This window comes from Python bivittatus, unplaced genomic scaffold, assembly GCF_059951505.1.
Source record: "Python bivittatus isolate LINGU-HERP-01145 unplaced genomic scaffold, Pbiv_v1 ctg000330_np1212, whole genome shotgun sequence".
Classification (NCBI taxonomy): domain Eukaryota; kingdom Metazoa; phylum Chordata; class Lepidosauria; order Squamata; family Pythonidae; genus Python; species Python bivittatus.
Window position 1 is genome coordinate 8,359,713 of NW_028277058.1, and position 12,315 is coordinate 8,372,027.

Here is a 12,315-nt window from a genome sequence, read left to right on the forward strand (position 1 = left end):
GAACATTTGCACGATATTCTAATTTTTCGATTTTCGCCTGTATAATTCTTCAGTATACTTTCAGGCCATTTCTCTATAACTTGTCTCTAATCATTTGACTAGAAGAAGCTGGGAGGAAACAAAGAGGCCTAGGACTCATTCAGAAGAGTGCTTAAATACAGGAATAGGTCCAGGTGTATCATGTGGGGAAAAAAATTGCATTAAAATATCACCTGTTGATATAACTCAGTTGTTATTACCAAGTAATAACAGTATGGGAAGAGCTCTGCTCACAAGAAATACAGCCTACTCCTTTTCAGAGTAAGGAGAAAGCATGCTTAATAAGAAAGGGGAACATAGGGGGGATTTTTAAAAATCTCAATGACTTCTAGTTGGTATGACCAAGGCTGTAGCCTTCTTGTCATCACCATTGCTTTACAAGAGTATTCTGTACCTTGACTGTCACTTAAGTGCCATAGCAGGAAAGTGGCCACCTACCTAAGAAAAATCTAGCCTACTTGGCTAGATTTTTAAGAGGCTCACATAGGGTCCTGGACATTGATTTGCATCCAGGCTGGATCAGAATATTTTTCTACCCACCAGTAGAGTGCCATGATCTTAACGTTACATTATTTTCCTTTCCAGTGCAAAACTACTGTAGTTACTACTGTAATGTAACTGATTTTTGAGCAACAAATTATTTTTTTTAGGAAAAAACTTCTATGTAATTACTGTTACATATCTACTATGGCATGAATAAACAATGTAGAATTTAGATTATTTTTTATTTGTTGTATATGCATCTTTTTGTGGAACTTTTCTCATTTTGAATGCAAAATGTATTTGTTAGAAATGTAACATTTAGATAAATAAAAATGCCAGGGTAGACCTACATGCCAACAATGGACATAGTTCATAGAAAGCTCTCAAGTTCCAATAAAAGGTATTGGACTTTCTTGTTGTGACCATCATTACCCTCTCCTTTTATTTTATTTTATTTTATTTTATTTTATTTTATTTTATTTTATTTTATTTTATTCAGAGTGAAAGTGTGCAAGCATGCTAATTAGTGTACCAGACGGGCTGTCTTCTCCAACATGTATTAGATATGATATTGTAAATCAAAATGTATCTCTGAGATGTGATTGAACTCCCACTCCAGTCAGCTCTAGCCAGTGTAGCAAGTGGCAAGAGTTAATGGGAGCTGCAGCATATTAATATCTGGAGGTCTACTCCACTTACTATCCAGACGTCCACTCTGGTACAAAACAGTTGCATCTGGTATGTGCTGCTGCATAATTGTAATTTGTCACTATGTGTTGAATCCACAGAAATCCATGAATGTATGGCCCTTAATTTGTTTGAACTGTTATAGAATGGCTTAAAGCCATACTTTCAGTGTTAGTTCAATAAATCTAATTCTTTGATATCGATCATTATGTTCTGCTTCATTTTTGTACAAAAATATCTGATAGTGGGCTTTTGCTTTCTTTCCCTTCTGGCCCTATTTATATGTGATTTGCAGAATTATTTAATTTTTCATAGCCTACTTTTTTGTTTGCTTGGAGCTAGATTGAAAATGCTAAATACTAAATGTTGGACAAGGGATTGACATACATTTCTGATATGGCATATAGCTCCATCAGAAGCCTTTAGCATATCTTCTTACAGTAACCTAGGTGTTTGCATCAGCTCTCAGCTCCCTGTACTTTGGTTTTACCTGTTACATTCTTTGTCACCTTGGGCTTATTGTATAATATTCAAGCTGTTGAATTGTATGTTTAAATTTTCACCTGATACAATTGATCTGTTGCATCCTATTTGTTTATACCTTAGCATTATCAAAGGACACTTTATATATTGGAATATGTAAAGAAACAGTTGGGAAAGCATATACAACAAATGAAATATGAACCATAGCTTTGTATGAATTTGAGTTTCCTGTAGACTGCCCTAGCCTTTCCTTTGAAATATCTTCCTAAGGGTAGAGAATTACCTTTTGGTCTTTCAAGACAAAATATATTGAAAACTTGCGATGTGTAATGATGCTGAAGGGACAACCAAGAATGTGATTATAAAATATTTGCTAATAAATCAAAACCAAAATGAAGAATACTGATTGCAGGTATACCATTGATCAAAATGCTAATCTATTCAGAAAATTATTAAGGAAGACTATTGCTGGCTGGGGCATTCTGGGAGCTCCACACATCTTAAAGTAGCTGAGGATGAGAAACATTGGTTTAAGTAGACAAACCTGTCTTGTGCTGTATGGGATTCTAAAACTTTGTAAAAACAAGCTGTTTCTGTAAATGCTTTAGGTGGCTTTCCTCAGCCTGGTACTCTCCAAATGGGTTGGGAGTACAGCTCCCATAATTTTGACTGGTGGTTTAGAGAGTTGTAATCTCAGTACTCTGGAAAGCTGATGGAAGATACGCCATGACTACTGAATGAGTAAGTAATACTATAGATGCTGTTATTTTACATTAAACATGATACAATGGCTCTATCTGTATTTCCAAAACAGCCCCCACCCCTGTGAGAGGCAGGTGTCAACAGAAGTTATCTAAAAGCTTGTGGCTGTGTTCTGAGCAAGAACCTCAGAAAAGAGAGGAAGAGGAAGAGAAGAAGGAAGGAGAAAGAGAGAGAGAGAGAGAGAGATACTACAGCTAGGAACTGTTTAAAAGTAATAGAAAAGCATAAAGACAAGAAATAAAAAGGAAGCTTATTACAATAATTCTGTTACAGACAACCTGGTTTTGTGGGTGCAACACAAATTATACAGCTAAATTAATTAGACAGCAAATAATCCTCTTTCCTAACCTGTGCTGGAATTCAGAGGAATAATGGTCAGGGTGTCAAGAAAGACTTGTGGGACAATGCCACCCTAGGGTTATGTTGCCTATTCAACCCATCTCAAGCTTCCTCATTTCTCTGTGTTCTTGTAATGGGTGTCTATGAGTTGAGAGAGAATCTCCCTTGGAGCCAGTTCTGATGTCACAATGACTGCAGCTCTGTTCCAGACTACTGTAGTAAAGCTTGTGAGCAGCGGCGAAAAGCATTTACTTTTTCCTAGGAATGGACTTAAGGGGAAGTAGAGTTTTACACATACATGTTTGTGAGCTTACTGTGTGTTTTCTTAACTAGTTAGCAGTTACCTTGGTAGTTTTCTCAAGTGAACCAACACTTGGATTTTCCTTTTGCCATTTGTTCAAGGAAGAATGAAGCTTCACAATAACTGTGGAAGAGAGGTTTCATGGGGCTGGAACCTGATATTCAGCATTTCCCTTATGATTGAATTGTTTTACTCACAAGTTTCAGGTAGTTCTGTACATTCCATGAATCTAACACTTCATTGGAGAGAGTGGACCATGCCAAAAATCAATCATCTGGCTTTCTTGGAAAAGTACCTCCATTCCAAGAAGATGCTTGGGGTGTTGGTGATCCCAGAGAGTGAAGTTGAAGATGCTTGCAGCCTGGAGATTTACTTCCACATACCAACAAATACAGAGGACTGGATTGTCTTTCTTGCAAGAAGAGTCTGCATTTTTCAAAAGAAAGTCAAGGTGGTAGCAAAGAAAGGTGTTGCTGGTGTCATTATCTATGATCGTTCATGTCCAGAAAGAGAGAGTCTTCTTTTGATTCATGAGGATGCAAACGATAGTGCTGCTGTCATTATGAACAGCTTGAAAAGAAAGCACATCCTTCGTTTGATTCAGGAAGGTATCCAGATAACTGCCCTAATCAAAATGGGAGCAACCCAGTGCCTCTGGAAGATATATCTGTGTGTTTTTGCTCTCATTTTTATTGTTGTAGCCTGTGTCTTACTGTACTGTTCTCCAGAGCAGATTATGATAAGACATGAAGAATGGAGAGCTCAGCCAACAAAGTCTGAACTCCAGAAAGCTGTTCATTCTCTTGAATTGCGGAAGTTAAAAAAGGGTGTATTTGATCTGGCAGAAGAGACCTGTGTGGTTTGCTTAGAGACGTACAAGCCAAGAGAGGTAGTTCGGATTTTAACTTGCAGGCATATCTTCCACAAACAATGTATTGACCGCTGGTTGCTAAAGCGTGGGATTTGCCCAATTTGCAATTATGCCATTATCCAAAGGAATTGAAAGAGGCTACTGTATATATGATTATTTTTTTCACTAAAATAAAGTGAAAAGGAGGAAAGTGATATTTTAGGGGTTAGGTGTGATCAATTAAACCCCTAAATGTATGATCTGCAGCTGTCAAAACTGGTTGATTTTACTTTATTTTAGTTAAATACATCAGTGATAGGACTTTATGTATTTTGTTTGCATGTATAAGAAGCTTCTTTGCTCTGAATATAAGTCTTACCTATGATTTTTTTTTAATTTATAAAGGCTTTTATACCGCTTCAGTTTTTGTTACTCAAAGTGGCTTTTCATTGTTTGGGTTGTTAAACAGACAGATAAGTCCAAGAATTTATTTTATGACTTCTGAATCATTTGAAAGACAAGATATTTGGCCAGAACTGTTTCATTTGGCTTCTCTCATATCTTGTTGCAGACTTTTAAAGACCTGGTCATTGAGACAAAATATTGAAATGATATTGAAATGACTTCAGTAGCAGTTTTGATTTAATTAGAGATAACCCTGAAATTTGTATTTAATTCAGCTAATTTCCAGATTGCAAATTTGGTGGTGGGATTCTCATTAATGGTAGACAATAATTTATCAATAGTGTAATTTATTTGATATTTTAAATAAACACTTGGTTTTTAAGCTTGCGCTCTGCTGAAATCAGTTCAAATAGTATATGTAATATTTCATTAAAACATATTTCAGGAGAAATTATCACAGATCTCTCTTTCTCTCTCTCTTTCCTGTTTTCTGTTAATTAATTCTCCATTGTCAGTTTCCTCTTGCTTTCTTTATCCAAGGAAGAAAAATACCTCAGATGATATCACTTATCAATATAAGCAGTACTTCAGTGCAAGCTGGAAACGAATTAAATAAGTTGATTTCCTGTAGTTGTAAGTTAGAGTAGTTGTTGCAAAATTGATCCTTTAATTTGGCTTTATATTAAAAACATTCAGCAGGGTTGAAGTTAATGGCCTAAAAGACCTCTTCCAATTCTATGATCCTAAGAATACACAGAAAGAGTTTTTATAAATTTTTGCCCCAGTCATAATTTATGTTTGTAATAAGCAAAAAAGGTGGGAACAAGTTTTATATGAGGAACCTATAAAAGTTGGGTTAGGTTGACTTTTTAAAGAATATGATTCCCATAGACCAACAACGTGGCTTAATTAAAAGCATAAGAGCACACTAGGTCTGTCTTACAGTTAGGTAGAGCTACAGTGGGGCAAAAAAGTATTTAGTCAGCCACCAATTGTGCAAGTTCTCCCACTTAAAAAGATGAGAGAGGCCTGTAATTTTCATCATAGGTATACCTCAACTATGAGAGATAAAATGGGGGAAAAAATCCAGAAAATCACATTGTCTGATTTTTAAAGAATTTATTTGCAAATCATGGTGGAAAATAAGTATTTGGTCACCTACAAACAAGCAAGATGTCTGGCTCTCACAGACCTGTAACTACTTCTTTAAGAGGCTCCTCTGTCCTCCACTCGTTACCTGTAGTAATGGCACCTGTTTGACCTTGTTATCAGTATAAAAGACACCTGTCCACAACCTCAAACAGTCACACTCCAAACTTCACTATGGCCAAGACCAAAGAGCTGTTGAAGGACACCAGAAACAAAATTGTAGACCTGCACCAGGCTGGGAAGACTGAATCTGCAATAGGCAAGCAGCTTGGTGTGAAGAACTCAACTCTGGGAGCAATAATTAGAAAATGGAAGACATACAAGACCACTGATAATCTCCCTCGATCTGGGGCTCCATGCAAGATCTCACCCCGTGGGATCAAAATGATCACAAGAACGGTGAGCAAAAATCCCAGAACCACACGGGGGGACCTAGTGAATGATCTGCAGAGAGCTGGGACCAAAGTAACAAAGGCTACCATCAGTAACACACTACGCCGCCAGGGACTCAAATCCTACAGTGCCAGACGTGTCCCCCTGCTTAAGCCAGTACATGTCCGGGCCTGTCTGAAGTTTGCTAGAGAGCATTTGGATGATCCAGAAGAGGATTGGGAGAATGTCATATGGTCAGATGAAACCAAAGTAGAATGTTTTGGTCTAAACTCAACTCGTTGTGTTTGGAGGAGAGAGAATGCTGAGTTACATCCAAAGAACACCATACCTACTGTGAAGCATGGGGGTGGAAACATCATGCTTTGGGGCTGTTTTTCTGCAAAGGGACCAGGACGACTGATCCGTGTAAAGGAAAGAATGAATGGGGCCATGTATCATGAGATTTTGAGTGAACACCTCCTTCCATCAGCAAGGGCATTGAAGATGAAACGTGGCTGGGTCTTTCAGCATGACAATGATCCCAAACACACCACCCGGGCAACGAAGGAGTGGCTTCGTAAGAAGCATTTCAAGGTCCTGGAGTGGCCTAGCCAGTCTCCAGATCTCAACCCCATGGAAAACCTTTGGAGGGAGTTGAAAGTCCATGTTGCCCAGCGACAGCCCCAAAACATCACTGCTCTAGAGGAGATCTGCATGGAGGAATGGGCCAAAATACCAGTAACAGTGTGTGAAAACCTTGTGAAGACTTACAGAAAACGTTTGACCTCTGTCATTGCCAACAAAGGATATATAACAAAGTATTGAGATGAACTTTTGATATTGACCAAATATTTATTTTCCACCATGATTTGCAAATAAATTCTTTAAAAATCAGACAATGTGATTTTCTGGATTTTTTTCCCCATTTTGTCTCTCATAGTTGAGGTATACCTATGATGAAAATTACAGGCCTCTCTCATCTTTTTAAGTGGGAGAACTTGCACAATTGGTGGCTGACTAAATACTTTTTTGCCCCACTGTAATTTCTGAAAAATCACACAAGGCAGAGTTTATTTGGAGATGAAATCTTTTTTTTATCTCCTGGTTATTTTCTCAATTCTTAGAGTATACTGATAGAGAGTGAAGGGGAACTGTCAGCATATGGTTCTTCCTCATCCATTTCTATTGTACTAAAGCCATTACCTTCTGTTACCCTCATGGTACCAGTGAGAAGAGCAGTTGGAAGGACTTTCAAGGGCAATTTCACCTTAATCTCCAAAAGGGATTTAACTAGATTGCAGTGTTAATTATATTTGATAGTTTTAGAAGTGAAACACACATTTTCTTTGTATAGATTGTTAGAATGTTATCTTTACTCAAACTAGTGTCAGTAGCCACACTGGTTAGGAAACCCAGTGGGAACTGAAGATCGACTTATCTGGAGGGCACACGTTGGGCAAGGCTGCTAAAACATGGAGCCTAAATGGACTTAAGACTGCATGTTAAAACTTAATATTTTTAGGTTTTGAAATGACTTAGTAGCTATAATTTCTCTTGCTACTGGAATTTCTCGTAAAGCAACATTGAGTCATATATTATCCCCGTCCCCCAACAAATTGCTTCAACAGTTAAAAAAACATGTCATGGAATTATTGGTGGCTTCTTATTCTGAAAATCAAAAGTGAAGACGTTCTCTACAATAGTGTATCATTCCTCTCTTAAGGGGAAAACTAGCTAAGAAATCTGTATAAGCAAGATTTTCTTCTAGTTATTAAGGTATTAATGCATATAATTTGAAATAAACAACTGGCTTACTAACACAAGGGATTATCCTGATATAAAACATCAAAGGTATGTAAAAAATTCGCAAGATAAGTTGAATTCCATGCCTGCCTGCCTGCATCTGCATATCCTGAGCTGTGAGTAGATTTTGCTTAAAGAGAAGTTGAATATTTCTTCTTAGGAAGGAAAAATAATGAACCCTGTAAGGAGCCGAAAGACTTGTGCTCAGAAAAATGCTTTGCCAACTTTTGCCCAATGTTAAAAATGGAAAGAGTATTTTAGCAGGAAGATCCTGTTAAAAAGTCCAGTGATAAAACATGCTGCCATGCGTTTCTTCCATAGACTTTTATTTCCCTTCAAGCCCCTGCCTCTTTGAACCTGAGGATCATGTTTATTAAGTTGTCCCATTCCATCCTTGAAAAGGCTTATGTATTGGATTCGCTTCACAAGTACTTCCATGTCCAAGGTCAATCTCAGTGAGTTTCATGGCAGTTCAATGGATTTGAACAAAGTCCCCCAAGCCAACTCTAAACTTCTATGTTTTTTGGGGGAAAAAATGCCTCTCAATAGGTTCACTAAAAGCAGTGTGTTCATGAAAACAAGAAAAGCAAGCCATTGTCAGAGATCTCTACTACTGTATATGAAGGTATGTGTATATGTGTATATGAAAGACATAGAAATAAATGTCCTCTTTTCAGACATGAAAAGAATAATTGTTTGAAAGAGGTATTTGATTTCTAACTGAAGAATCATTCTTGTCTTCTAATTATATTTACAGGAGTGATATTTTCAGGGTCTGCAAATTCTTGCAAAGAGGTGCTTCAGAAGATGTGGAACATCTGAAGCACCTCTTTTGGAAAATGGTTAAAGCAACCTTGTCTTTATGAAGCCTCAAGGCTGCTTCAGAAGAACATCCAGCTGTTTTAGCATGACTGTGTATCTTGCTTTGGATCGTTCTGTGTTTTCCAGCAAAGCAAAAGGGCTGTGCATGCCATGCTTGCAGAGACGGTGGTGAGCAGTTTCCAAGTAGCCACTGAGCATGTAAAGATGTGGCCACTTTAAATATTTAAGAAGAGGTACTTCATGCACACCAGTGGGCATTCCAGAGCGTTTCTCTGCAAGGAATTGCATAGCCCTAATGTTTTCATGTCTAACCAGTTGCATGTTCTGCCAGTTTAATGTATACAGAAGTAGCGGTGGGAATGGGTGGGTGGGTGATTTCTTCATCTCACAAAAATGTAAAAGGACCCTGATGCGATCTATGGAGTTTTGTGAAAACTATAGAACAATATGCGTATATATGTTAGCACATCTATATATGCTGCTGTACTGAAGTTTAACATAGTTAGATAAGAGCACTTAGCTGTCCTTGTTTGATCTTAAAAAGCTAAGCAATTTTAAGAATACTCTACTAAATGTTAAAATGCAGTATTATGCATCCCCTCAGCATATTCACATTATATGATAAGTCATTCAGTAAAGAGGACAGCCAAATATTGTATACCTTGCAGTTTGTGAAACTTAATTCTATATCAAAGTGTTTGTTTTTAAATAGGTTGAGTGAGTGTAATTTTATGTCAGATAAAGCAGAAGTGAGTCCTGCTTGGCAAAGTGTGTTAATGATGTCACAATTTCATTACTTAACAATAAACGACTTCATTGGAGGGAGAAAAAAATTCTGTCACTGTCTGTAAGCTTTACTTAAGTTACGTACAGGCAGATAGACCCTTCAGCTTGTTTCTCCATAATTTTTGAGATGGGTTTTTGATATCACACTGGTAATATCACTCAGTACTGGTGTGCTGGTGATTTTTGTTCTCTTTTGGGTTATTGGCTCTGGGACTGCTCAGCAGATGTCAGCATGAACTTACTTGGGGTTGCCACTGGGAGAAGAAAGGTAACAACTCTGTGCTTTCTACACCTTGGCATCTATTTTGGGCTCCACCTGCAGAGTTCACAAGCTGACGGCTTTTGGATTGCCAATATTAACATATCGTTTCAAGTTGGGAATCAGATTGTATGGGAGATTGCAGAAAATGGGGTGTTTGCCAAAGCTTCTCCTTTGAAGAAGGTGGCTGGCATTCTGATACCTCCGGAGGAGCCCCATCAAAATGCTTGCAGCTCTGTAACAAATTTTAACAAGTCAGAACATGCAGGGAGTTGGATAGCACTCATCATGAGAGGGCAGTGTTCATTTACCAAAAAAATAAGCGTGGCTGCAGAAAAGGGAGCAGTTGGTGTGATCATCTATAATTATCCTGGTACGGGTAACAATGTGTTTCCCATGTTTAACTTTGGAACGGAAGATCCTGTGGCTGTTATGATCAGCAATCTGAAGGGCATGGACCTTCTTCGTCTAATCCAGAATGGCATCCAAGTGATGGCAACCATTGATGTTGGAAAGTACTATTACCCATGGTTAACCCATTACATGGGCACCATTTTTATTTTTTCCTCTGTAGCTGTGGCCTATTGCACCTTTTATTGTGCTGGAAAGCTACGAAGAACAAGGAATTCAGCACAGAGATGCCACCAGGAGCTTGATATTACTACGGCCATAAATCATCTTGAGCTTCGTACATTGAAAAAGGATGACAAAGAAGTTGGATCAAATGGAGAGAACTGTGCAGTATGTTTAGAAATGTACAAGCCTAAAGATGTAGCCCGGATTTTGCACTGCGGGCATTTTTTCCACAAAATCTGCATTGATCCTTGGCTTTTAAAGCACCAAACATGCCCTGTGTGTAAATGGGACATGCTTGGAACTGTGGAAGGCATTACAGGTGAAGTAGAGCCATTCAGTGTTCAGCTATCGAATGAAGCAACTTCTGTTATCAATTCTCCTAATGAAGGTCAAGAAGTACCTGCAGGAATACAGAAAGGCTCAAAAGCTCAGTCCGGGGAGAAATGACTGTTTCTATGTTGATCACCTCATTGTTAAAGATCGAGCTTAAGCATGTGTGAAATAAAACATTACCTTTGACTCTGCATAGCTTGTTTGCTTTATGACAATTTTTTTTTCACCAACTTTTAATAGGAAGGGTGCAATAAAATTCTTTTGAGTTGTGTTGTACAAAAATCAAATGTAATTTTGAGAATCAGAATTTGATACCCTAAGTTTTGGATTATGAAGAATTTCAGCTACAGTTGTTAAATTCCTAACATTTTAGAATTGTTTTTAAATTGTTTTAGGATGATAGTTTTAATCAATCTTGGAATGCTATCTAAAATGGATGATAGCAGAGAAAAGTTAATTATTCTTGACTTTCTCTATGAGTTTTGCATATATTTGCCTATAATTCTATTTCATTATCTGTTAATGTTTTGTTAATTAAAAAAATAAAATATGTTTTAAGTACATCAATTTTTTATTTGATAGAATTTAATTACTACTTTCAAGAAAACCATAATCCATTGGTTGGCTTTGTTCTGATGCACATATTAGCCCAAGAGACTTGGATCAAGACATTTTTCTGTAGCAGTTTAAAAAGTTAGATCTCCATATGCATTACTTAATGGTAGACACCACATACCTTGTAGTTGTTACTGTGGTTTAATCTCTCACCACAAACATCCAGTTTCTTTGTTGAGAGTGAGAATGGCAGAATGTTGCTGACCTGAAAGTGTACTAGATCACTCATATAGCATAAATGATATCTGTATAGCAGCTGTGGTAGAAATCTCACTGATAATGCCACAGCCAAAGAGGATCCAATAATTGTTTTATTATTAAAAAGCTAGCATGTTCTAGTGAGTCACTGGTCTCCTGCACCAAAAAGAGCAAAGAGCGGTGACTCAGGTTACATAGTTCTTATGTAGGAGAATGCTGAAAGACAATCTGAGCACATGTGCACATCTATTGATCCCTATTAGAAGTGAGACTGATAAGGAAACAAAATAACACCAAGGAGGTAGGTATATCAATTGAAAGTGGAGAAGATACCCTAGCTCCCTCCTTTGAAAATGCAGAATTGCTACAGTACTTGTTCTAATAAGCTGACCCTATATCCTTTTGTGGAAACAGTGGTGATAGGAATGCAGTTAATCAACATCCTTGAGCATGTAGTTCAGAAACCTCAACTACAAAAAATGATATTTATTAGGCACAGCTGCTTCTGGAATGTCATTTGCAACCTTCATTAAAAGAGAATTATCAGCTCTGATCTCTCAGAATCTACATGGCATTTTGCTTATATAGTTGTTATATTTTACAGCCTCTTCATCTGCCACTCTAAATGGCAATGTAGTAGCATTTTTTTTAAGGATACCTTTGTGCCAGAAACCAGGGCATATTGTACTGAAGCACTAATTGGTCTATTGACAGCCTTGGTGGCAAAGACAGGTCTAAAGAGGAGTGGAGTTAGAGTCCTCTTAATAGAATCATGCAAATTAGAACATACATATGATTGGATAGAGCAATCAGGTATTTCATTGGATATAACACCTCATGTGCCTTATGAAGTCACTGAGACTATTAGGGTGTAACTATGAGGCAATGGGGCAGGACTACAAACACAGTGAAGTTTTGAAAGAACAAAGAGGTAGTTATTCCATAGTATCTTTCTAAGGAGTAACTTTCTTTTGCTTTCTCAGAGCTCTGCTTGGCTTCCAGTATCTTTTCACAACTTATCACCATTCAATAGAAGAGAATATATGTAGCTCA

At 37.6% G+C, this 12,315-nt stretch overlaps 2 protein-coding genes across 9 annotated transcripts in view; both read left to right on the forward strand.

The window, feature by feature from the left end:
- The window catches only part of CADPS2 (calcium dependent secretion activator 2), a 335,958-nt gene that overhangs the window by 78,528 nt on the left and 245,115 nt on the right, over nt 1–12,315 (forward strand). The window lies entirely within an intron of this gene.
- Nucleotides 9,509–10,761, forward strand: RNF148 (ring finger protein 148). The gene has a single exon (XM_007420361.2). The coding sequence runs from the start codon at nt 9,514–9,516 to the stop codon at nt 10,561–10,563; it is 1,050 nt and encodes a 349-aa protein (XP_007420423.1). The 5' UTR covers nt 9,509–9,513; the 3' UTR covers nt 10,564–10,761.